Source organism: Lepus europaeus, chromosome 19 (assembly GCF_033115175.1).
Source record: "Lepus europaeus isolate LE1 chromosome 19, mLepTim1.pri, whole genome shotgun sequence".
Classification (NCBI taxonomy): Eukaryota; Metazoa; Chordata; class Mammalia; order Lagomorpha; family Leporidae; genus Lepus; species Lepus europaeus.
Genome location: NC_084845.1, coordinates 7876207 through 7902712, shown reverse-complemented (window position 1 = coordinate 7902712; position 26506 = coordinate 7876207). Strand labels below are relative to the sequence as shown.

General features: G+C 49.5%; 2 protein-coding genes across 2 annotated transcripts; both read right to left on the bottom strand.

The window, feature by feature from the left end:
* Positions 1 to 1548: 1548 nt before the first annotated feature.
* Positions 1549 to 24835, bottom strand: SULT2A1 (sulfotransferase family 2A member 1). The gene is made up of 6 exons (XM_062177036.1): positions 24694 to 24835; positions 17580 to 17788; positions 14921 to 15047; positions 10712 to 10806; positions 10139 to 10322; positions 1549 to 1860 (listed from the first exon to the last, which is right to left on the bottom strand). Exons 1-6 carry the CDS (start codon positions 24827 to 24829, stop codon positions 1751 to 1753), a joined length of 861 nt encoding a protein of 286 aa, XP_062033020.1. The 5' UTR covers positions 24830 to 24835; the 3' UTR covers positions 1549 to 1750.
* LOC133748315 (uncharacterized) lies at positions 3001 to 6182 on the bottom strand. Its single transcript, XM_062177035.1, is given in 7 exon segments — positions 3001 to 3544; positions 3546 to 3830; positions 3832 to 4129; positions 4473 to 4850; position 4950; positions 5202 to 5685; positions 5687 to 6182. Coding segments are annotated over 7 exon segments (1923 nt in total). The 5' UTR covers positions 5917 to 6182; the 3' UTR covers positions 3001 to 3297.
* Positions 24836 to 26506: the final 1671 nt, after the last annotated feature.

Genomic DNA, 26506 nt, shown 5'->3' with positions numbered 1-26506 from the left:
CTGGGTCATTCCCCAAATGGCCGCAATGACCAGGGATGCGCCAGGCTGAAGCCAGGAGCCAGGAGCTCCATGTGGGTCTCCCATGTGGGTGCAGAGGCCCAAGTGCTTGGGCCATCACCTGCAGGCACACTTGCGTGGAGCTGGCTCGGAAGCAGAGCAGCTGGGACTTGAACTGGCGCTCAAGGGGCCTGCTGGCATCACAGGCAGTGGCCTACCCCGCTGTGCCACAGCGCTGGTCCCCCCGATGAATACTGTGAAGTCACAGCAGCTGGAATGATTAGGCCTTTTGGGTGAAAGTAGGGATCTGTGGGAACTATGGGAGAAACAAGTCCGGTGACATTTCGTCGAGACTGAAGACGAACGAGCCTCAAGTTCACGTCCAGCTGTCCCTCCTAGGAAGATGCTCGTCTGCGTTTGTGTCAAGGCTGTGGGAGGGAACACTGGGGAGCAAGGAACCCAAAGTCCTTCAGGGGAGAAGGGGTAACCCGGTTACACGCCGAGCCGGGGCCGCACGCCCCCACCAGGATGGAGCCTGGGGAGAAGGTGAGGGCTACATCTGTCCTAACGGGCGCATCCCAGCACACGCCGCTCAGAGACGTCTCCACCGTTTCCACGAGTACCGTCTATCGTTCACGGGCAACAGAACGGAGCCGAAAGCTTGGAATCACATTCTTCCAGGGCGGCTCAGGAAATGTGGAGATGCCTGTGCAGGCGAGAATGGGCCCCTCACTGACTCTCTGGGTTCTTACTTAAAACACACACTGAGGAGGCCGGTGTTGTGGTGTAGCAGATTAAGCTACTGCCTGGGCTCCGGTTAAAGTCCCGGCTGCTCCACTTCTGATCCAGCTCTCTGCTATGGCCTGGGAAAGCAGTAGAAGATGGCCCAGGGGCCGGCGCCGTGGCTCACTTGGTTAATCCTCTGCCTGCGATGCCAGCACCCCATATGGGCGCCAGATTCTAGTCCCGGTTGCTCCTATTCCAGTCCAGCTCTCTGCTGTGGCCCGGGAGGGCAGTGGAGGATGGCCCAGGTGTTTGGGCCCCTGCACCTGCATGGGAGACCAGGAGAGAGGCACCTGGCTCCTGGCTTCAGATTGGTGCAGCACCAGCCATGACGACCATTTAGGGAGTGAACCAATGGAGGGAAGACCTTTCTCTGTCTCTCTCTTTCACTGTCACTCTACCTGTCCAAAAAAAAGGATTAAAAAAAAAAAAAAAAAAAGAAGATAGCCCAAGTCCTCGGGCCCCTGCACCCACATAAGAACTGGAAGAGGCTGCTGGCTCCTGGCTTTGGATCGGCAGAGTTCCGGCAGTTGCGGCCATCTGGGGAAGGAACCAATGGATGCAAGAGAACTCTCTCTCTATCTGCCTCTCTGTAACTCTACCTTTTAAATGAATAAATAAATATTAAAAAAAACCCACAGGCACTGAGGGTTCGGGCGGTAGCTGTTACATTGTTCACGCAGGATTCTGAATCTGACATCTTTGAGCATTGAAAACAAAACACTTGTGTGTGTGTGTGTGTGTGTAAGTGAAAGGGGATTACCCAGGTAGTTTTTATTGTTTATTTTTATTACTATTGTGTTACCCTGGTAAATTTTTAACAAGCGTGTGCTCCTTCCCCTGGGTAATTCAAGGCTGTGGGGTAAAGGGTTAGGTTTTGTGCCCAGGACCCTTGGTCACGCACGCAGACACAGGGATGGGGAGGACACACGGCGGGGTCTGGGCAGGGCCCAGAACATTCTGGACGTTGTTACCATGGGAACAGCTCTTGGGGGAGACCTGCCATCTTCTCCTTGAAGACTTTGTCGAATTTTTCAGCTTGGGTTACTGTAAAGTGATTTTTCCAGTCCCCAGAGATGCCTGGAAGACATGAGACAGGGGCTGGGGTCAGATTGGTTGTAAGGCCCCAGCATTGTCTCCTGGCCAGCCTCCCCCTCCTGCCTACAGGACGCAGACAATGTCGCTGATACAGCAGCACCACCAGGGCCCCTTGGAGGGCGCCCACACCTGTTCGCTACCTGCCTGGGAGCAGTTTCCTACTTCCTCTTCTTCAGCCCATCCTGGGCCCTCTCCAGCGGCGATGGCGCCATCCGGGAATCCTGATGCATCCGGAATCCAGCTGCCGTTTCCACCGCCCTGACCCAAGCCAAGGTCATTTCTCACCTGGATTCGTGTCCTGGGCTTGTAACTTGGTCCCCGGGCCTGCGACCTCTCTCCCTTTACAGGTTATCCTCGGCGTTCCCTGGGAAGCTAAGCCGGGGGCAGCCCCTTCCTGCCCAGGTTCTCTGAGAGCCCGGGCTCCCTCCACGAAGGGGCTCTCCGTGGCCTGGGCCCCTCATGTTCCCCACACTCCACTCCTTCACTCTGCTCCGTGGCGCTGAGTTTCCAGATCTGCCTCGCACCTGCCAGGCACCCCCGTGCCTCAGACTTGAGCTTCGTCTCTGGGACATAGCCGGGCCTCGCCCGCCTGCCAGTGCAACCTCCTAGTGAGGGCTCAGCACCCCATGTGAGGCAAAAACCACCCCCATCCGGCCACGTTCTTCCCCAACTCTCATCTTGTGTCCCAAGCTCTGTGTGTCTGTGTGTGTGTGTGTGTGTCCCTGATGACAAAGTCTGCATTTTCTTTTCTTTCTTTTTTTTTTTTTTTTACTGGAAAATACTTTCTATATCTTTATTTTAAAGTGTACATTTAGGATAAACAGTGCTGAAAATGTATAAAAATAATTTCTGAATTAATCCAACTTCAATATTTACATGGTCCCTTAAAAGATTTTCATTTTATTATCATCAAAATGTATTTCAACAACTTCCATGGTATTCTTAAAAATCAGGAATCTAAAGATTTTCTAATAGAAAAATTTTAGTATTCACCTACAGAAAAATAATGAAACTAGGAATGATATCAATAATATTTAAAATATGTTATCTCAGCTATGCTATGCCACACAGAAGAATAATCCTTACACTAAACTAGAATAATCTCGTGTTGGCATTTTTTAAGAATAAAGCACAAAAAGATTTTATAAAAGAAAGTATCTCATTGTAAAACTTATAAAGCTGAATGCCAAACAAATATATCTGAGGTCTGATTTCATAATATCAAGTTTTCATATGCCCTTTGTAAACACACACTCATTATAGGCTATCAACTTGGAGCCAGTTACCACTAAAAGATAGAGTAAAAAAACAAAAATTTCAGTGCAAAAACATATTACCTACTGACTTAGACAATTTTAATATAAAATTCACAACCTGAACCCCATATTATGAAGTGATCCTATAAAGACTAAATGAATTCTAAATAACAAGCTCTACAACAGGAGTCAAGTTTTCCTTGTTACTATTCTCTTTTAATGCTTTCTTCTGATTAGCTTTTACAGTGTCATGAGGAGAAGCTGATTTGAAGTCAAATGGTGTTATTGCTACAAGAGGACTCATTTCTTTGTCCTTTACGTCTTGGACTTGTCGACTATAAAGAAAAGTCCTAGAGAGGTCAAGGGTGCGTTGCTTGCGGCCTTTCAGTGGGTAACGAAGACCCAGTGTTGAAAGCTGAAGGTCTAGCAGCAAGGGCCTTGGTCCAAGAGAGAGAAAAGGGTATTTTTCTAGTCAGAGAGCCTTTTTTGTTTTTCTTATTATCTTTAACAGAACTGGAAGTTTTTCCTAACTTTGAACTTAGAACTTTAGCTCCTGCTGTTGGAGCAACCAATTCATCTACTATAGGCTTTGGAACAACATCTGATGTTTTTATGGGGACACTAAGATCAATATTTGAATCTATCCCAGGAGACTTCATTTCAGATGAATTGGGCTCCAAAGAATCTTTCTTAATGAGAGTTGTCTACAGCAATCGTTTCTGCAATCAAGTCAGAAAGTGACAAATTCTCGCGGTCTCTTGTGGGAGATTTATGAAATGCCAAGGATGAGAGAGATCCTGTTAATTCTGATATCCCAGTTGAAGACTGACAGCGATTTGCCAGCTGGGACAGGGGAAAGGATCCCAAACTTCGATCTGTGAAACTGGAAGATGACTGCTGGTTACAAAGATCAGATAAAGTGACACAGTGACTTGGATTGTTTCCTTTGTTCTCCTGAAACAGTTCAGCTAGGATGGGCTTTCCGGCTGGGGCAACTGTGAATTTTTTTTTTTTTTTGACAGGCAGAGTGGACAGTAGAGGGAGACAGAGAGAAAGGTCTTCCTTTGCCGTTGGTTCACCCTCCAATGGCCGCCGCGGTAGGTGTGCTGCGGCCGGCGCACCGCGCTGTTCCAATGGCAGGAGCCAGGTGCTTCTCCTGGTCTCCCATGTGGGTGCAGGGCCCAAGCACTTGGGCCATCCTCCACTGCCTTCCCGGGCCACAGCAGAGAGCTGGACAGGAAGAGGGGCAACCGGGACAGAATCCGGCACCCCGACTGGGACTAGAACCCGGTGTGCCGGCGCTGCAAGGCGGAGGATTAGCCTACTGAGCCGCGGCGCCGGCCGAATTGTCTTCTTCTAAGATGTGATTCTTGTCACCTGGCCCAACTAAAGAAACACTTGCAACTTCAGTCTCTTTACTAGCATTTAAATTATCAAGAGTCATATTTTCCAATGAGCTAGTTAAGTGCAAATGCTTATTTAAACTTACTAACTTGCTTTGTACTGGAACGTTTGGTAAATCAGGTAGTAAGTTATTTTGAATGAACACAGAATTATCAGGTGGTGTACTCTTTATCATTAAAGACTGTAAGTCTGGTACTCCTTTGAATGCAGAATCATCTTTGGAAACACATTCGGATACATGATGTCTCAACAAATCAGTATCTGGATTTTTTGAAAGCAGATTTTCCAAACTATCTGTGGATGATAATCTGACTGATGGCAGACTTTTTCTTTTTTTTTTTTTTGACAGGCAGAGTGGATAGTGAGAGAGAAAGACAGAGAGAAAGGTCTTCCTTTTTGCCGTTGGTTCACCCTCCAATGGCCGCTGCAGCTGGCTCATCACGCTGATCCGAAGCCAGGAGCCAGGTGCTTCTCCTGGTCTCCCATGTGGATGCAGGGCCCAAGGACTTGGGCCATCCTCCACTGCCTTCCCGGGCCATAGCAGAGAGCTGGCCTGGAAGAGGGGCAACCAGGATAGAATCCGGCACCCCAACCGGGACTAGAACCCGGTGTGCCGGTGCCGCAAGGCGGAGGATTAGCCTGTTGAGCCACGGTGCGGCCGACTGATGGCAGACTTTTATAAGAATCTGTTGGTATATCATGAATTAGGTCAGCTACTGAAAGCTCTCTTGTTAACTTACATGATTCTAGTTTCTTTTCACTTTGAGGCCTGTCAAGTTTCTTTTTTCTCTGGGGTAAATAGTGACTTGGTACAACTGAAGGTTTATGATATAATCCGTAGTTGGCTACAGAACTACGAAAATCAAAGGGTTTGCTACTGCAATTCAAATGGTTTCCTGATTGAGAGTAAGAATTTTGACCATTATCAGCTGAAACTTCAGAGGAAGAAAATAAGACTCCTTTTGCTGTGTTTCCCGTAGTTACTACTCTCTCACTCTTGTCCTTCAGACGCGGCAGGTTATCTTGTTCCAGAACCACTGACAAAGCCTTCTGCACATCACACTTGTTCTTCAGAATTGCTTCTGTGAGCATTTCACCTGGTACAGCATCTCCAAGTACCTTTCTCATGTGATCAAGGCATGAATAGACGAGCTTGATCAATTCCGCTTAGCTGATGGTTTGAAAGCGAGCTGGAAGATTGCTTCAGTTCTTCAGAATCATATTCTTCTGCAGGCTCAACAACTGAAGGTGAGTAAATAAACTGAGCAGCTGTTGATGGAGAAATATGGTAATCATCCTCCACAGACTGGCCGTAATAATCATCATCTTCAAGATCTTCATCGTGGTGATAGCCTCTGACATTCCGATGTCGGGCCATGGCGGTGGACAGGGCGTTTGCCACCGCCCCTTCCAAAACACCCCGCTCAGACACTGACTAGGTGCCAACCGCGGCCTGGCGACCCCTTGTACGCCATCTTGGCTTCCGGCAGGCCTCTTCTGCGTTTTCTTTTTAAATCGCCCAGACTTCGTGTTTCAAAGCGTGGCAGGCGTACGGCACGTTCTCAGTGGGTACTTGCCGACAGGGTGACTGAAACACGAGGACTGCGCTAATATTATCCCATTTTTTTTTTTAAGACAGGCAGAGTTAGACAGTGAGAGAGAGAGAGAGACAGAGAGAAAGGTCTTCCTTTTTGCCATTGGTTCACCCTCTAATGGCCGCTGCGGCCGGCGCACCATGCTGATCCGAAGCCAGGAGCCAGGTGCTTCTCCTGGTCTCCCATGTGGATGCAGGGCCCAAGGACTTGGGCCATCCTCCACTGCACTCCCGGGCCACAGCAGAGAGCTGGCCTGGAAGAGGGGCAACCGGGATAGAATCCGGCGTCCCAACCGGGACTAGAACCCGGGGTGCTGGCGCCGCAAGGTGGAGGATTAGCCTGTTAAGCCACAGCGCCGGCCAAGAAATGGCACTCTTAATGACATGACGATAGTAATAGCCTATGCCTTATATAAGTTAATACTTGCATATTACATTAACATATAATTAAATAACTAGATTATATAAAATACTGTATGTCAACAATCCATTATATAAGCATGAATTATGTCCTCAATGCATATGAATATAAATGATAGAGAATGTCTAGCATGGAACTGATGAGTTCCAAACACCCATTGCTACTCTCATGCTCATCATTTTTTAAAAAAGATTTATTTATTTATTTGAAAGACAGACAGACAGACACACACACACATACAGAGAGAGAGAGAGAAAGAGAGAGAGAGGGAGCTTCCGTCCACTGGTTCACTCTCCAAATGGACGCAAGATGGGCCAGGCTGCAGCCGGGAGCCTGGCACTCTAACCTGGTCTCCCACTTGGGTGCAGGGACTGACGTTCTTGGGCCATCCTCTCCTGCCTTCCCAGGTGCAGTAGCAGGGACGTGGATCAGAAGTGGGGCAGCCAGGACTTGAACTGGTGCTGACGTGGGAAGCTGGTGTTGCTTGACCTGCTGCAGCTCAGCAGTGGCCAACCACGCTCACGGTCATCTTCATTAGCAGCTCCATTTCTGTTGCTGACTTCTGCTTGTGCATCACCCATCACGTGTCTGACCACGGGAAGCCGGAACTCCTGGGGGACTGCAGTGTCCACCCACTATCATCATCACCACCATCATCGTCGTCACATTGTCACTGCTAACTGTCACGATCATGCTCCCCATCACAATCATCTTTGTTCCTCTGGACACTCTATACCATTCAGCCAATCCCATGAGTGATTGGAAGAGGTTCAAAGTCCAAGGTGGGGGCTGGCACTGTGGCGTAGTGGGTAAAGCTGCTGTCTGAAGTGCCGGCATCCCATATGGGCGCTGGTTTGAGTCCTGGCTGCTCCACTTCTGACCCAGCTCTCTGCTATGGCCTGGGAAAGCAGTAGAAGTTGGTCCAAGTTCTTGGGCTCCTGCATCCACATGGGTGACCTGGAGAAAGCTCCTGACTCCTGGCTTCAGATCAGCACAGCTCTGGCCGTTGTGGCCATTTGAGGAGTGAACCAGTGGATGGAAGACCTCTCTCTCTCTGGCTCTACATCTCTCTGTAACTGTCTTTCACATAAATAAAAATAAATCTTAAAAAAAAAAAAAGTGCAGGGTGGTCAGCTCTTGGAGGACTCATCCCGGGCCAGAGGGAGCACTGAGAGTCCCCGTGTCTGCTCCCTCGGGTCTCTGGGGTGTTGACTTCCACGTTTCCCTCTTCTGGGCAGCCGTGCTGTGTTCCTGGAGGCATCTCACACCAGTCTCGTATGCACACACAGCACTTTTATCTCAGCTGGACCCTGGTGTGTGAAAGGAAAGCTATGGATGGACAGCGTGCCCTTGGCTCCTGGTGGAGTGTGAGTGGCTGGGTCAGAAAAAGACAACGGCCATTTCCATCCCACAGCCTGGGGGCCTGGGAGTCGGGGTCAGGTGCTGGTTGGTCTTCTCTGGAGCCATGGAGGCATGCAGACGGCTGTGGTCTCTTCTCTGTGCCACACCCAGTTTTCCTCTTACAAACATGGTGGTCCTATAGCCGTGATTCCGACTTAATCACGTCCACTTAGAGCTGCTGCATACAGGCATGGCCATTGTGGGGCAGTGGATTCGGCTGCTGCTCGCAACCCTGGCAGCTCATTAGAGTGCCTAGCTCGAGTCCTGGCTGCTGCACTTTCCATCCAGCTTCCGCTAATACATCCCGGGAGGTATCGGACGATGGGTCCCTGCTGTCCATGTGGGAGACCAGGATGGAGTTCCGGGCTCCTGGCCTTGGCTTGGCTCATCCCACCCCTGGCTGTTGTGGGCATCTGGGGAGTGAACCAGTGGATGGAAGATCTCTGTCTCTGTGCTGCTCTGCCTTTCAAGTAGATGAAAATTAGTAAGTAGAAGACCTTATATCCAAGCATGATTGCATTCTGAGGTCCTGGGGGTCAGGACTCCAACGTAAGGAGTTCCGGGGGAAGGAGCACTAATCAGACCACAGTAGTCCACCCTCTGCCCTCCACTCCACAGGCAAAATTCACAGACCCCGTCCCAACAGCTCAGGAGTCTTTACCCATCAGGCACTCTAAGTGCAAAAATCCCATCTAAATACCGTTTATGTCATGAACAGGTGAGGCTCAGGGTCTAATTGATTCTGGGGCAGAATTCCCCTCCAGCTGTGGGCCAGACGTCTCCTTCTCCCAATATCTGGGGTTAGCGCGGGACAGGCACCCCAACTCCAGTAAGAACCAACTGGGGAGAAGAAAGGGCCCACGGGCCCCGCGCAATTCCAAACCCAGGAGGGCCCATCCCATCAGATGTGAAGGCTCCAGAGTAATCCTCTTGGCCTTGGTGCCCAGTCTTCCTGGCCCTCGGGCGAAGGCCTGGGACCTGTCCAAGGTCATTCAAAGCATAGAGGTTTCCTTTGCTCCCAGCTCCGTGTGAACTGCAGGATTCTGCAAACACGCAGCCTTCGGCGCCGTGCCACAGATGTCTTCATTCATCTTTTGGAGGCCAAGGGTCTGGGTGAGATGAATGGTTCACGCAGGAGTCTCTCCTCACTCCTGCTCCCAGTGGGGTCATGTCTGTCTTTCCTTTAAAGGCTCTTTTTATAAAGATATTTACGTCTTCACCTTCACTGACGTGTCAGGGACTTCACGGAGTTCTCTGTGATTTCTCTGCCTGACAAATCAGACAGACTTCCTCACCACGGGCTTACTGTTAACAACTTCCAAATGTTCTCTGATCATCTCCACCAGTGAAAAGAAAGTAATTCCACAGGCTTAGGAGTGTTGACAACTCTGCCCACTGGTGGAAGCACTGGTGTTTTTAAACTATCAGGACAGAGAGAAACATTTTCACAGTGTGGGGTGTGACTTTCTTTTTTGATTTGAGGAAAATGCCACTAAGTGGGGAAAAATGGCTCCTTAATAAAATTCAAATCATTAATTGATTGTCTGAATAATGAAGGTTGAGAGAGAGAGAGCGTGCAAAACGAAACAAGTAACATAGGCGTCAGTAACACAGGTATCCTTCCAGACAGGAGGTCACCACAGCGCCTCCCACAGGCCAGGAGGACCATTGCACCATGTAAATTACATGGCTCATTTTGTCCAAGGGTAGTACACTGTTCAATATGAGATTCTGTCCATATAATAAAGAGTTGCTATCTTCAAAATACCCTAGTAGATGTGAGAAGGAAACAGAGTCACTGCTTCATGTTTCTTGCTTCAAGATAGTTCTCTTTGCTCACTTACCCACAGAGCAACCCCAACATGACCATCCCAAATCCCTCACACCCTTTCCCACGTCAATCCTGTGAGTGTGGCAGGTGTATCTGGTTCACCTGGCTACTGTCTGCAGCATGGAGACCCCCATGCCCAATTCTGAAGCCAGAGAAACTGAATGACCAACCCTGGCCAAATTCCTCCCAGGAGCTTGCCGTCCCCATCGGACCCTGCAGAGACTCCCAGATCCCAGTGTGTGAGGCGTCGTGTGGGTGGTGAGCAGTGAAGCCGGACCACTGCACGTGGCCGGGAGCTCCAGTGCGCCCTCCGTGGGATCCGACACATTTGGAATCCAGAAATCAGCTTTTACCTTTTCTCATGAACGAACCACGGCCTTCGTGGACCAGGTCGACCTCGCTCAGGAGCGAATAGTTGGACATCTTGTTCTCTTTCATGGCCTGGAAGGAGCTGTTCTTGAGGACTAAGTTGAGTTCCTCCGGTTCCAGCTTCTCTCCCAGGAAGTGGCAGATCTTCTCGATGGTGCTTCTTGTGTCCTACAGGGAGCAGAGCGGAGATGACAAAGTCCACAGTGGCCAGGAGAGGAGGAGAGGGAGAAGAGAGGAACAGCATGCAGAAGCAAGAGAGACTGAGCTGGATGCAAGCAGTGGGGAGAAGAGGGAAGGCCGAAGAGATGTGGGCCTCAGGCCTGCGTTTCCCCAGAGGCTGCTACGTCTGGGACACTCTCACAGTAAAACAGCCGGGGGCTTCCAAGGAGGCTCACAGGAAGGCTTCTAGGCACGATCAGGACGCAGCAAGGAGAGGTTCCGGGGGAACTCGGAGAAGGCAGAATGAAGACCCCGCAGGTCGGAGGGAAGTCAGCGGCAGTGACAGAGAGGGAGGGAGCGGGTGTGTGCTGACGGTGGGAGGTGGGGATGGCGGCTACCTGCTTCAGCTCTTCATAGCTCAGCAACAGGAAGTTCTTCTGGTCTCTCAGGGACAGCCAGCCACGAATGTGCTCAAACCAGGAGCCGTACACCACTGTGGGCAGCAAGAGGGACAGGCGACACTCGTGCGAGCAGGGACGCAGGCAGTCACGACGGCCCTCCTGCTCCCCAGCTGCTTCAAGGTGTAACTGACACATTGCACCCCGTCTATGTTTATAGACACGCACGACATGATGTTTAGACACACGAGGCCCTTGAGAAACGATAAGGTAAAGCTAATGAACACACTCAGCAGCTTATGGTCTTGCTTTCGTGGTGTCGAGAACATGTAAGGCTTACCCTTGAGGCAATTTCCAAGCATTTGGTATGTTATTATTAACCATAGTTGGGAAGATCTCCAGAATCTATTTGTCTTGTCTGCAACAGAAACATGGGGTCCTCTGGCCAATAGCTCCCCACCCTACCACCTCTATCCCCTTCAGCCTCTACTCTTCTTCAATGAGTTCAACTCTTAAAAAATACCTTTAATTGACACATAGGAATTATACATTTTTATGGGTGACAGTGTGATATTTCAGTGCACGTATATGCTGTGTAATGATTGATTGTGGAAGCTGGCAAATTTGTCACTTCAGATATTTATTATTTCTTTGTGTTCGGAACATCTAAGATCCTCTCTGCTAGCTATTTTGATACGTTCAGTTAATTGCTGTCTGCCACCATTAGCCTACAGTGCTACAAGATAGTAACATTTCCCTCATTTAGCAGCATGCCTGTACACACTCAACATTTTTAGACACCACATATGAGCGAGATCACGCAGGGTTTGTCTTTCTGGCTTATTTCACTTTGCAAACTGTCCTCAACGCGCATCCGTGTTGTTGCAAATGATAGGATTTCTTTCTTTTTAAAGGCTGAATAATATTCCATTGTGTGTGTGTGTGTGTGGGGGGGAGATATAGAGAGAGGAAGAGAGAGAGAGAGAGGGAGGAGGACAGAGAGGGAGACACACTTTTTTGTTCATTTATCTGATGGACCCTTCGGTTGATTCCTTATCTTGGCGGTTGTGAGTAGTGCTGTTATGACAACAGAAACACAGATGGCAGATGTCCGTCGAGGGATGACTGGGTAAGGACAACGTGGATCACATCCCTTTGGCAATGGCATCTTATTCACCCTTGAAAAGAAGGAAACCCTGTTGCTTAGGACACGTGGGTGCACCTAGAGGACTTTACATTGAGTGGAATATGCCAGGCACAGATCTGCAAATACTGCATGATTTCACTTCCATGTGGAACCTGAAACAGTTGACTTCAAAGAAGAGGAGATAGAATGGTGGGTGGTGATCAGGGACTGGGGATGGGGAGGCAGCCGGAGGGGACATTAGTCAAGCGATATAAAATTTCAGTTAGGAGGAATAAGTTCAGGAGTATTTACACCATGATGACTATAGTTAATAACTCACGTATTGTATTCTTGAAAATTGTCAAGGGAGAAGATTTTAAGTGTTCTTACCACAAAATATGGTGCGTTTGTGCAGTAATGCCTATGTTGGTTGATACAGCCATTCCATGATGTGTACATATTTCAAAACATGTTGTACAAAAGAAATGTGTACACTTTTATCAATGAAAAGCGATTTTCTCATGAAAATTAATGAATTATTTAAAAAAATGGAATGGGCCATTCCCAGTTCAGGTCTTTTGGGATTCATGTTTCTCTGAGTGCATGTCCTTGTCCTTACAGACTTCTTGCTCTGTGTTCAGAGTGGGGGACCCCTAAGGCCTTGCTGTCACAAAGCTGTGCTCCAAGTCCCAGGGTCCTGTGTGGGGAACCCTGCTGCCTAGGTCCAAGGGTGGAACTTACATTCTTTTATTTATTTATTTATTTATTTATTTTTTGACAGGCAGAGTGGACAGTGAGAGAGAGAGACAGAGAGAAAGGTCTTCCTTTGCCGTTGGTTCACCCTCCAATGGCCGCCGCAGCCAGCGCGCTGTGGCCGGCGCACCGTGCTGATCTGAAGGCAGGAGCCAGGTGCTTCTCCTGGTCTCCCATGGGGTGCAGGGCCCAAGCACTTGGGCCATCCTCCACTGCACTCCCTGGCCACAGCAGAGAGCTGGCCTGGAAGAGGGGCAACTGGGACAGAATCCGGCGCCCCAACCAGGACTAGAACCCGGTGTGCCGGTGCTGCAAGGCGGAGGATTAGCCTAGTGAGCCATGGCGCTGGCCTCTTTTTTTTTTTTTTTAAAGATTTATTTATTTGAAAGGCAGAGAGAGAGAGAGAGAGAGAGAGAGAGAGAGAGAGAGATCCATCTTCCATCTGCTGGGTTCACTCCCCCAGTGGCCTCAATGATTGGGAATGGGCCAGGTGGAAGCCAGGAGCCTGGAACTTCATCCTGGTCTCACACATGGCTGGCAGGGGCCCAGATATTTTTTTGGGCCATCTTTTGCTGCTTTTCCAGCACAGGGAGCTGGATCAGAAGTGGAACAGCAAGGACTCAGAACAGTGCTCACATGGGTTGCCAGTGTTGCAGGTGGCAGGTTAACCCACTGTGTCACAAAGATGGCCCTGGAGCTTAAATTCTTGTGTGGGGAAGGGGTTCCAATGACCCTGCTACAGGGCTATAGACACCTCAGTATATTGGTATGGATGGCAATAAAAGTTCTGGGGGGTGAGCGTTTAGCCTAGTGGTTAAGATGCTCATGTCTCACATCGGAGCCCCCAACTTTAATTCCTGGCTTTGCTTCCAATTCCAGTTTCTTGCTAATGCAGACCACCGGAGGCAGCAGCAATGGAATAACTCGGTCCTGCCACCCATGGGGGAGACCCAGCTTGAACTCCAGGCTTCTGGCCCCTTGGCCTTTGTGGGGACTTGGGGGAGTGAACCAGCATATGCGAGACCTCTGTCTCCACTTCTTTGTTGTTTAAATGATGTAAAATAAAGACTTCAGGTGGTTGGTTGTGGATTGGGTATGCAAGAGAGGAGCCTGTGCGTAAATCAGGGGGGACTCGGGGGTGGCGGTGAGGTTTCCAGGAAGTGTCTCCAGCACCCATGACAGTGGCCTGGACTCCCCACGATTCCTGGGACTGCTGAAGCACAGTCCGGGCTGCTCACACCCCACATGACAAGACCACCTCCGGCACTGAGTCAGGGCAGGGTGGCACTCTCTTCCTGCCCGGTCTCCCTTCAAAGCAGGAGACAGGACTGAAGGGTGCAGCCAGGATCAACCCAACAGGAAACAGGAGTGGGTGCCCAAGGTCTCGCAGACTGCCGTGAAGAGAAAATGAGCCATGCCACGGACGACTGAGGGTCACCGCACAGCTCCGAGGGGCTATGGACGACCGAGGGTTGCCACACAGCTCCAAGGGGCCAGTGAGATGCAGGTGTGGACCCCAGTGACCAGCCCCTTCTGTCAATGCAGGCGAGAAGAAGTGGCAGATCTAGGTCACCATGCACCCGTGGCTGTGGTGGCAAATGGGCACTTAGTGCTCCAGAGAGGCGGGCTGGAGGCTGGCCAGGCGGCAAGGGCCATTCTTCCACCGGCATCCAACAACGAATCACTCGAGAGCTTACATTTTAGAGGGGAGACGCGTGGAATGAACAAATGGGAGAAGACAGCTGCTGGCGATGGGAACTAGGGAAAATGAAAGGAGACGGGATGGAGCCAGGGAGGGCTGCTGTGCTCTGCAGGGCACAGAGGGACGGCCGAGGGCCGCTGGAGTGTGGGAGGTGACTCCCAGCTGAGGCCTGGGCCTCATCATGCAGTTTTCAGAGCAGTGGCAAAATTGAAGGGAGCTGGAATAGCCCAGATAACCTGCAGAATGCCAAGTGTCGAGGGCCCAGATGCAGGCAGAGGAAAAGAGGGAGATGGGTAACTGAAAAATAAAAATGATGGGAGGTGAGGACCGTGCTGTCTGGGAAGGCTACAGAAGGCTGACTTGCAGAGAGTGTCACCAACTAGGAGAGGGGGAGATGAGGGGTCCGTGTCAGCCCTGGGGACTGCAAGGGCTTCGGAAGTGACTGGGATGGTCGATGATGGGTGGGGCAGGCCCAGGGCTACCTGGAGCTCTGCTGCTGGTAGGGGAGGAGATGGGCCCAGTGGGTTCGGGTTCCAGGGAGACGTGCTGGTGACAGGTAAGAGATGTAGGGAGCGTGTCGGATAGAGGACTCTGAGAATCTCGCAGCCACGTCTTACAACGTACTCACCATTCCCATCGAGGAACGATTCGAAATACTCTTGCAGCGACTTTGGGTTCTCCACAAACTTCACGAAATTCCAGAAATAATAACCAGATATGAGAACATCTCTGGGATTTCTCATGAGATAGATCACCTTGAATGGAAAGACGGGAGAAGGAAAAAAAATAATCAATGTAGCCATTTTCCATCTTTCTTGATCGTTACAGAAATGGAGAAAAAGTGAATCCCTATACCATTCCTATTTATTATTTTTTGTTTTAAGATTTTATTTATTTATTTGAAAGTCAGAGTTACACACACACACACACACAGAGAGAGAGAGAGAGAGAGAGAGAGGTCTTCCACCACTGGTTCACTCTCCAGTTGGCTGCAACGGCTGGAGCTGCGCAGATCTGAAGCCAGGAGCCAGGAGCGTCTTCTGGGTCTCCCACGCAGGTACAGTAGCCCAAGGACTTGGGCCATCTTCTACCACTTTCTCAGGCTATAGCAGAGAGCTGGATTGGAAGTGGAGCAGCTGGGACTAGAACTGGCACCCATATGGGATGCCAGCACTGCAGGTGGCAGCTTTACCCGCTACGCCACGGCGCCGGCCCCTATTTATTCTTTTTTTTTTTTTTTTTTTGACAGGCAGAGTGGACAGTGAGAGAGAGAGACAGAGAGAAAGGTCTTCCTTTTGCCATTGGTTCACCCTCCAATGGCCGCCGCGGTAGCGCGCTGCGGCCGGCGCACCGCGCTGATCCGATGGCAGGAGCCAGGTGCTTCTCCTGGTCTCCCATGGGGTGCAGAGCCCAAGCACTTGGGCCATCCTCCACTGCACTCCCTGGCCACAGCAGAGAGCTGGCCTGGAAGAGGGGCAACCGGGACAGGATCGGTGCCCCGACCGGGACTAGAACCCGGTGTGCCGGCGCCACAAGGCGGAGGATTAGCCTATTGAGCCACGGCGCCGGCCTATTTATTCTTTTAATACATTAATTACAGCATTCATGAACCAAAAATAAAATCTCAGTTATGCCTATAGTAGATAACAATGGGAAAAATGGGAACGGAAACACTGCCCCTTCCTTTGGTGACATTATGATTGACTCACAATAGGAAGGGATTGGAAAGCTTTGAAAGACAAGTGGCACTGTGCTTGAGTTCCATGGTTTAAAGATAGTGAATAGGAGAATGGATTCACAACTTCTATATACGTGTAGGTACGCAGCAAGGTATGTCCACACATACGCCGAAAGCAGGAGAGAACCTCAGAGACATCGCACTGGGGGATGGGAGCGGGCACTTAAGAGTTCATGCAGCAGAGTCCATGTCTGTGAAGTTCAAGGACAAGGACAACTCCTCTACAGTTGCAAGTCAGGAGGGCACCGTGTACCTCACTGGGTGAGCCTGGAGCAAGAAGGGGCGTGCAGGAACTCTGGATCTGGGTGCTGGTTACCTGGTAGTACACACTGAGGGTTAGCGTACACGCGCACGTGCCCATGCACACGCAGGTGCACAGGCATGCTCGCTCGGGGCTTGGACACCCAAGTTTTACTTGGGATTCTGCCCCGAGTCTCCGTGGCATTATCCTTATGCCTCATCTCTTTAGGCCTCAGTTTCCCCACCCAGGGATTTACCGAACACCCACAAGGTGTGCACAAGCAGGTGCATATCATAACAACTTGTGTTGCTGCATGCTGGGAGATTTCCAAGAGGAGTGTATTATGCTAAATTTCTCAGTAGAGTTTAAGCATGAAACAAGCAATTCACCGAGACAAGATAATTCTGGGGTACCCGTGGTCCTTTCTCCCCGTAGGAGATCTGTATGGCAATCATCAATGGATGGCTATTGTAAATAGTAAGACATGGTAGCTGGAAACAACAGCTATGACATCAGAGCCATCACACTGGACTTGCGTGTTGATTCATGAATGGGCTGCTTCCTCACAACTCAGTATGTGGCGCCTTCCCCTAAGCGGTAGGAGGCATTTATTAAATTAAGGCCAGCTAATTATTTTCTTTGAATAATAAAAGGGTGGTTAGCTAGCATATAACACAGCTACAAGGGCAGTGCTGTGGCATAGAAGGTAAAGCTGCCGCCTGTGGTGCCGGCATCCCATATGGGTGCCGGTTCAAGACTCAGCTGCTCCACTTCTGATCCAGCTTTCTGCTGTGGCCTGGGAAAGCAGTAGAAGATGGCCCAAGTCCTTGGGCCTCTGCACCTGCGTGGGAGACCTGGAAGAAGCTCCTGGCTCCTGGTTTTGGATCGGCACAGCTCCGGCTCTTGCAGACATTTGGGGAGTGGACCAGCAGTTGGAAGACCTCTCTCTCTGCCTCTCTTCTCTCTGTGTAACTGTGACTTTCAAGTAAAATAAATCTTTAAAGAAAAAGAGCTACAAATTCTGGCTGGGCTTAACATGAGATTTCCTAAGATTCTGGTATCATCATCTCATGCCACCCCTCGGGTCTCGCTGGGAAAAGCCACATGATGGTCTACCCCCCCCTCTGCGCCCCGTACTCAAATGTGCTCCGTGGAGCAGTCACACCAGCCCCACCGAGTGCAGAATCTCAGGCCTTCGCCTCAGGCCTCCCGAATGGGAAGGCATTTCAACAAGACTCCAGATGACTTCTAGGAGTGTTAAAAGCATGAAAGCGTTGATCAAAGTTGTCTCGACCCACAGGCACTGACCTTGCCTTTGGTAGTGTGGATAGACTTGGGGAAGATGCGGATGGGGAGGTGGGTGCTGACGAGGCGTGGGCTCTCCATTGTCTTCAGGTCTTCAAACCCACTCTCAGTCTCTATCCAGGGGGAGCGGACCCAGATGGGCACAGACTGGATCCATGTGGGATCGCCCTTGGAACGGATCAGGCAGAGAATCTCGATCAACCAGTTCGTTCCTGGATAAGGAAAGGAAAATCATGGTCACTCATCTCACACTGATTAAAAAAAATTTTTTAAGAGATATTTATGGGGCCAGAGCTGTGGCATAGTGTGTAAGGCCACCGCCTGCAGTGCCAGCATCCCAGATGGGCGCTGGTTCTAGTCCCGGCTTCTCCACTTCTGATCCAGCTCTCTGCTATGGCCTGGGAAAGCAGTGGAAGATGGCCCAAGTCCTTGGGCCCCTGCACCCATGTGGGAGACCTGGAAGAAGCTCCTGGCTCTTGGCTTTGGATTGGCACAGCTCCTGTTGTTGCAGCCAACTGGGGAGTGAACCAGTGGATGGAAGACCTCTCTCTCTGTCTCTACCTCTTCTCTTTCTGCGTAACTCTAACTTTCAAATAAAATAAGTAAATCTTTAAAACAAAATTTATTTATTTAAGAGAGAGAGAGAGAGAGAGAGAGAGAGAGAGAGAGAGAGAGAAACTTCTATCTGCTGGTTTATGCTCCAGATGGCTACAACAGTTAAGGCCAGGCCAGACTGAAGCCAGGAGTCAGGAACTTCACCCAGGACTCCCATGTGGGTGTAGGGGCACTTGGACCATTCTTGGCTGCTTTCCCAGGCGCATTAGCTGGGAGCTGGTTTGGAAGTGGAGTAGCTGGGATCTGAACCGACACCCATATGGGATGTCAGTGCTGTAGGCAGCAGCTTTACCCACTGGGCCACAATGCCCACCTCTCACACTGACTTTTAAAAGTACACATGATGTAAAATGTATGCTTTCAACCATTTTTAAGGACACAGTTTTAGTAGTGTTGAGTACACTTTTTTTTAAAGACTTATTTATTTGAAAGTCAGAATTACACAGAGAGAGGAGAGGCAGAGAGAGAGAGAGAAAGAGAGTCTTCCATCTGCTGGTTCACTCCTCAATTGGCCACAACAGACAGAGCTGCCCCGATTTGAAGCCAGGAGCCAGGAGCTTCCTCTGGGTCTCCCACATGGGTGCAGGGGCCCAAGGACTTGGGCCATCTTTTACTGCTTTCCTAGGCCACAGCAGAGAGCTGGATTGGAAGAGGAGCAGCCGGGACTAGAACTGGCACCCATATGGCATGCCAACGCTTCGGGCCAGGGCGTCAACCCACTGCGCCACAGTGCAGGCCCCATGAATACATTCTGTTCTTCCACTGTTGCTCAACCAATCTCCAGAATGTCTTTTCTTCCAACACCAAAACTCTGCACCCAGCAAACCGCCCCCATCTGCTCCTCCTCCCAGCCCCTGGCAACCATCCTATTTCCATGAACTTGATACCTTACACGAGCACGGAGTCATCAAGCATTTTAGACCTTTCTGCAACTCATTTATTTCATTTAGCATACAGTCTTTGGGGTGCATCTGTTGTAGCTTGTGCCAGAATTGAGTAACATTCCATTGCAACATATTATCACGTTTTCTTTACCCATTCATCCTTAAATGGACATCCGGGTTGCTCCTACTTTTTGACTTTTGTGAATCACGCTGCTATGAAAGACCGCCTTCGCCGGCTCCGCGGCTCACTAGGCTAATCCTCCACCTGTGGCACCAGCACCCCGGGTTCTAGTCCCGGTTGGGGAACCGGATTCTGTTCTGGTTACTCCTTTTCCAGTCCAGCTCTCTGCTGTGGCCCGGGAGGGCAGTGGAGGATGGCCCAAGTGCTTGGGCCCCTGCAACTGCATGGGAGACCAGGAGGAAGCACCTGGCTCCTGGCTTCGGATCAGCACAGCGCACCGGCCGTAGTGGCCATTTGGGGGGTGAACCGATGGAAAAAGGAAGACCTTTCTCTCTGTCTCTCTCTCTCTCTCACTGTCTAACTCTGCCTGTCAAAAAAAAAAATAAATTAAAAAAAAGAAAGACCACTGTCAGGGCTTTTGGCTGTGTGCCCAGATGTACTGCTGCTGAGCCATGTGGTCATTCTGTTTAGTTTTCTGAGGAACTACTAGTAGGGCTATGCCCTCTTATACTCTCACCAACAGTGCACAAAGGCTCCGATTTTTCCACATTCTAGCCAATGCTTGCTATTTCATGGTTTTCTAAAGAGTAGCTATCCTGACAGCTGTGAGGTGACTGCTCATTGTGGGTTTGACTCCTAGTTTCCTAATGATTAGTGATGTTGTTGAGTGTCTTATGTACCTGTTGGCATTTTTGATATTTTCCTTGGAGAAAAGTCTATTCAGGTCTTTCGTCCAATTTTAAAAAAAAAAGATTTATTTATTTGAGAGGCACAGTGTCAGAAAGACAGAGAGAGACAGAGGAAAGAGAGATCGCCCATCTGCTGATTCGCTCCTCAAATGCCCACAATAGCTGGGGCTGGGCAAGGCCAAAGCCAGGAGCCAGGAGCTCCATCCAGGTCTCTCTCGTGGGTAGCAGGCAGCCCAGTAAGTGAGCCATCACCTGCTGCCTCCCAGAGTGCATATGGCAGAAAGCTGGACCGGAGACAGAGGCGGGACTCAAACCCGGGCCCTCGGATATAGGATGAGGGCCTCCCACACGGCAGCTTCATCTGCCGCACCAAACGCCTACCCCACCTTGGCCCATTTTTAAATTGGGTTATTCTGCTGTTGACTGGCAGGGATTCTTTAGATACAGTCTTCCAAGTATCTTTTCCCATTCTGTAGGTTGCCTTTCTACCCTATTGATGTAGAGACATGGGAAGTTTGATGTAGTCTAGTTGACTGAGTTTCACGTTTATTGCTTGTGTTCAGACCTCGACCCCACTTCACTACTTTTTTATCACTTGCTAGATTCACTGACGATCTTCAGGTCACCACACCCAACTGCTTGTCTGATTCAACCTCTGACTTCATCCTTAACAGAGGCTGCTGCTCGCCCTCCCTGCCACACCCTCGCGTGACCCTTGCGGTATCAGGGCCCTTCTTTCTTTTTTTTTTTAAATATTTATTCTATTTATTCAAAAGTCAGAGTTACACACAGAGAGAGGAAGAGGCAGAGAGAGAGGTCTTCCATCCACTGGTTCCTCCCCAACCGGCCACAATGGCTGGAGCCACGCTGATCCGAAGCCAGGAACCAGGATCTTCCTCTAGGTCTTCCCACGTGAGTGCAGGGGCCCAAGGACTTGGGCCATCTTCCGCTGCTTTCCCAGGCCATAGCAGAGAGCTGGATCGGAAGTGGAGCAGTCAGGACTTGAACTGGCACCCATAAGGGATGCCAGCACTGCATGCGGTGCCTTTATCCGCCACGTCACAGTGCCGACCCCACAGGCCCATTGTTTTTAAATTGCCTCTCTGGATTTTCCTGTGCAGTGTCTCTCACTTTTCACTAGAAATCTAATTGACTACTTTGAGAGGAAGACATAAAGAAGGTCCTCTCATCTGCCTGGTTCACCCCCCAAATGCCCAAGAGCCAGGAACTCAGTTCAGGTCTCCCATGGGGGTGACAGGGACCCAGGCATTTGAGCCATCACTGCTGTCCCCAGGGCATGCATCAACAGGAAGCTGGAGTCGAGAACTGGGGCTCTAAGCCAGGCTCTCTGATACGGCATGTAGACACCCCAAGCAGAGTCTTAATTGTTGGGTCAAATGCCCACCTCACACTTTTTCTCTCCCCACTTCTGTGCTTTCTAGGTAGACTTAGTACTCTTAGGGTTAGCAGACTACAGAATGAACAATCAAGCCAGAAAGCTGATATAGCCCCAAGTAAATGTGGCACAAAAACAGTGCACAGCACAAAAGGTTAAAGCCCTGGTCTGAAGCGCTGGCATCCCACATGGGCGCCAGTTCTAGTCCCGGCTGCTCCTCTTCCAATCCAGCTCTCTGCTGTGGCCTGGGAAAGCAGTGGAGGATGGCCCAAGTCTTTGGGCCCCTGCACCCGTGTGGGAGACCTGGAAGAAGCACCTGGCTCCTGATCGGTGCAGCTCTGGCCGTTGTAGACAATTGGGGAGTGAACCAGCAGATGGAAGACCTCTCTCTCTGTCTCTCTGTCTCTACTTCTCTTTGTAACTCTTTCAAATAAATAAAGTAAGTCTTAAAAAAAAAACAGTGAGAGAGACAAACTGCAAGTGTTAGGAGTGATGTTCGCCACTGTCCCTGACATCTAAGTGGGGGACTTGGATGGAGCTGCAGGCTCCTAGCTTCTTCCTGGCCTGGTCCCAGCTGTTGTGGCCATTTGGGGAGTGAACCAGTGGATGAAAACTCTCTCTGCTGCTCCTTCTCTCTTTCACTCTACTTTTCAAATAAATAAAATAAATCTAAAAAAGTTATGGCATGTTTTATGTATGTATCTGTAAGAAAATTCTGAAATGTATTGTTTGTGTAGCATGCTTGGAACTTTGCATGTGTCCCATCAATACAAAAGAGAGTGATCTTCATACATATGTTAAATCCACAAGGGATAGTACAATGCATGTTACAAAAAAGTTAAGCCTGGCTGTCAACTTTGTTTGCACTGACATAAACTTCTCTTTTAATTTCATTTCCCGTGAACTTTTTTTTTTTTAAAGATATATTTATTTGGCCGGCGCCGTGGCTCACTAGGCTAATCCTCCGCCTGTGGCGCCAGTACTCCGTGTTCTAGTCCCGGTTGGGGCGCCGGTTCTGTCCTGGTTGCTTCTCTTCCAGGCCAGCTCTCTGCTGTGGCCCGGGAAGGCAGTGGAGGATGGCCCAGGTCCTTGGGCCTCTGCACCCGCATGGGAGACCAGGAGGAAGCACCTGGCTCCTGGCTTCGGATTGGTGCAGCATGCCAGCCCGTTGCGGCCATTTGGGGGGTGAACCAACAGAAGGAAGACCTTTCTCTCTGTTTCTCTCTCTCACTGTCTAACTCTGCCTGTCAAAAAAAAAAAAGAAAAATAAATAAAGATTTATTTTTATTTATTTGAAAGGCTGAGAGTTACAGAGAGGGAGAGGCAGAAAGAGAGAGAGAGGTCTTCCATCTGCTGGGTCACTCTCCAGATGGCCACAATAGTTGAAGCTGTGCCGATCCTAAGCCAGGAGCCAGGAGCTTCATCTGGGTCTCCCATGTGAGTGCAGTGGCCCAAAGACTTGTGTCATCTATTGCTTTCCCAGGCCATAGCAGAGAGCTGGATCAGAAGTGGAGCAGCCGGGTCTTGGACCAGTGCCCATATGGGATGCTAGCAAGGCAGACTGGGGCTTTAACCCACTGAGCCACAGTGCTGGACCCCTTACTTATAATTTTAAGGTAACATTATTTTAAATTCTCAAGTAACAATTACATACATTTTATGACATGTGATGTTTTGAAATATGTATTTGGGGCTGGCACTGTGGTGTAGTGGGTAAAGCAGTGCTGACATCTCATATGGGTGCCAGTTCAAGTCCCGGCTGCTCCACTTGGATCTCTGGCTCTTGTGTCCAATTGGGGAGTGAAATAGTGGATGGAAGACCTCTCTCTCTCTCTCTGCCTCAGCTTCTCTCGGTGTAACTCTGTCAAATAAATAAAGTAGATCTTAAAAAAAATATGTATTCATGGTGCAAAGGTACATTAATATACTCCTTCAACAATCCCCTTAAATTTCCTTTTTTTCCCTTAAGATTTATTTATTTGAAAGGCAGAGTTAACAGAGAGACCAGGAGACACCAAGAGATTGTCCTTCTGCTGGTTCACTCCTCAAGTGGCTGCAATGGCCAGAGATGGGTTAGGCCAGAGCTGGGAGCTGGAAGCCTCTTCTGGGTCTCCCCTGTGGGTGCAGGGGCCCAAGCACTTGAGCCATTTTCCATTGCTTTCTCAGGCGCATTAGCAGGGAGCTGGATTGGAAGTGGAGCAGCCAGGACTCAAATGGGTGCCCATATGGGATGCTGGCATTACAGGCAGTGGCTTTACCCACTATGCCAGAGCACTGGCCCCAAATTTCCTGAACACTGAGTGGGTGGAGCAAATGTTACAAAATTATGCTCTAGCCATTCCTTGCTTCAATCCTTTAAAAAATGTTGCAATTAAACTCCCCTAAACTTTGCCATTGTGACCACTTTTAGGTCAAGGTCAGCCTTGTTAAGGATGTTCCCATTGTTGTTTCACCCATCTCCACAATATCATTGTACAAAACTAGAACTCTGGACCGATGGAGCAAAACCTCTCTTCCTAGTCCCTGGCAGCCCCCACTCTACTTTCTGTCTCTATTACTCTGGCTGCTCTGGGTACCTCATATAAGTGTAATCACACAGTATCAGTCTGGTTGTGACTGGCTCATTTCTTTTAGCATCATGTTCTCAGGGATCACCCATGTGGTAACCCATGTCAGAATTCCCCCTTTCCAAAGCTGAGTAATATTCCATTCCACCTAGACTACTTTTGTTCCAGCCACTAACCCATCAGTCGGTTGCCTCTGCCCTTTGGTTTATCCACTAACCTGTCAATGGGTTGCTTCCACTCTTTGGCCACTTGTTGAAATCCTTTTGATATGTTCCCATAACCCTTGTCCTTTCAGGGCCACATCCCTCCCAGGGTCTCTGTCCTTAATGCTCCTAGTCCCTAGCCCCACTCCCATAGAAGCATCACCCACATCCTTTTAGGTCTTTGAATTTTCCAAGCTTTTTTCTCTAATACGTCAAGAAATTTCTACCTGAAAATATCGCTCTTGATCAAGTAATTTCACATTCATTTTTTCCATGTCAACATAGATGGTGTTTCTTCTGTTAGGATTTCACTGGTCTTCTCCAATCCCAGCCCCCATCCAAACACTGGAATCTCCTTAAGATTTACTCCTGTGGGTCCCTCTGATACTTGAAATGATCTCCCTTGGGTACTGATCTTACTGCATTGTTGCCTGGTTCATTCCTCTCTCTGAATGTAAATGATGTGAGGCATGGATTTGCCCCTACCCCCAGAGCATCACACGTGCCTTTGTGGGGGTACACCCTTTGTCTCCTGAAGGAACAAGGAACAAGCACCGCCCTTTCATGACCCTGTTTTCTTACCTGATTTCGGGAAGGTCACTGTTAATACATCTTCTTCATTGACCACAAACTCCTCGTATGCTTTCTTTATGAGTTCTGGGTTGAAACCCACAAAAGGGAAGGCAATCCCTTCGTACCACACATTCTTCTGGGTCATGGTGCTGAGTACCAAGTACCAACGTACCCAAGTACGTTGTGCTTGGGATTGGGCTCAGCAGTAACCACTGTTGGGTTTTATGGCAATGGCTCAGAGTTCAGATTTTATTGGGCAGACAAAAGAATGATTAATCTCTCCCCAGTCTGTTGTGAAATGAACTGGATAAGAAAGACATATTGGCACTGATGATCAAAAGGTTAGTGGTGTTGAGCAACTGTGAACCTATTCAGAGAACATTCTGGGATTTCGAGTTCATGGATTGAACCTGGAATCCAGTAATGAGCACAAAACATAGAAGTGTGGCAGAGTGGATAGTGAGAGAGAGACAGACAGAGAGAAAGGTCTTCCTTTTTGCTGTTGGTTCACCCTCCAATGGCCGCTGCGGCCGGCGCATCGCGCTGATCCGAAGCCAGGAGCCAGGTGCTTCTGGTCTCCCATGGGGTGCAGGGCCCAAGCACTTGGGCCATCCTTCACTGCCTTCCCGGGCCATAGCAGAGAGCTGGCCTGGAAGAGGGGCAACTGGGATAGAATCCGGTGCCCTGACCAGGACTAGAACCTGGTGTGCCGGCGCCGCAAGGCGGAGGATTAGCCTGTTAAGCCACAGCGCTGGCCCAAAAATATATTTTTAAATTATTTTCTTAAAAATTGTTTGACTACCATGGAGCAGCACTATGGCATAGCAGATAAAGCTGCAGCCTGCAGTACAAGCATCCCATACGGGCACCAATTCGAGTCCCAGATGCTCCATTTCCGACCCAGCTCTCTGCTATGGCCTGAGAAAGCAGTAGAAGGTGGCCCAAGTTTTTGGGTCCCTGCACCCATGTGGGAGACTTGGAAGAAGCTCCTGGTTCCTGGCTTCAGATTGGCCCAGCTTCAGCCATTATGGCCATTTGGGGGGTGAACCAGTAGATGGAAGATCTCTCTCTCTCTCTGCCTTTCAAATAAATATATATCTTAAAAAAAATTTCTGATTACCTTTTTGATTGTAACTTTTTATGGATTGCAACATCTCAGCTATAGGTTTTTTTCTTTAAGATTTATTCATTTATTTGAAAGGCAGAGTTAGAGAGAGAGCAAGAATGAATGAATGAATGAATTTCTACCCACTGGCTCACTCCTCAAATGGCTGCAACTGCTGGGACTGGGCCAGGCCAAAGCTGGGAGCCAGGAGCTTCATCTGGGTCTCCCATGTGGGTAGCAGGGATCCAAATACTTGTGCTATCTTCTTTTTCTTCTTCCTCTTCTTCTTTTTTTAAAAGATTTATTTATTTATTTATTTGAAAGGTAGAGTTAGGCAGAGGCAGAGAGAGAAGTCTTCCATCCGCTGGTTCACTTCCCAAATGGCAGCAATGGCTGAGCTGGGTTGATCCGAGGCCAGGAGCCAGGAGCTCCATTGAGACTCCAATGCAGGTGCACGGGCCCAAGCATTTGGGCCATCCTCCACTGCTTTCCCAGATCATTAGCAGAGAGCTGGATCAGAAGTGGAGGATCTAGGACTCGAACCAGCGCCCATATGGGATGCTGGCACTGCAGTCAGAGGCTTTACCTGCTATGCCACAGCACCAGCCCCCTGGGCAATTGTCTGCTGCTTTCCCAGGTGCATTAGAAGGCGATGGATTGGAAGTGGAGGAGCTAGAACCCAAACTGGTATACACATTGGATGCAGGTGTTGCAGGC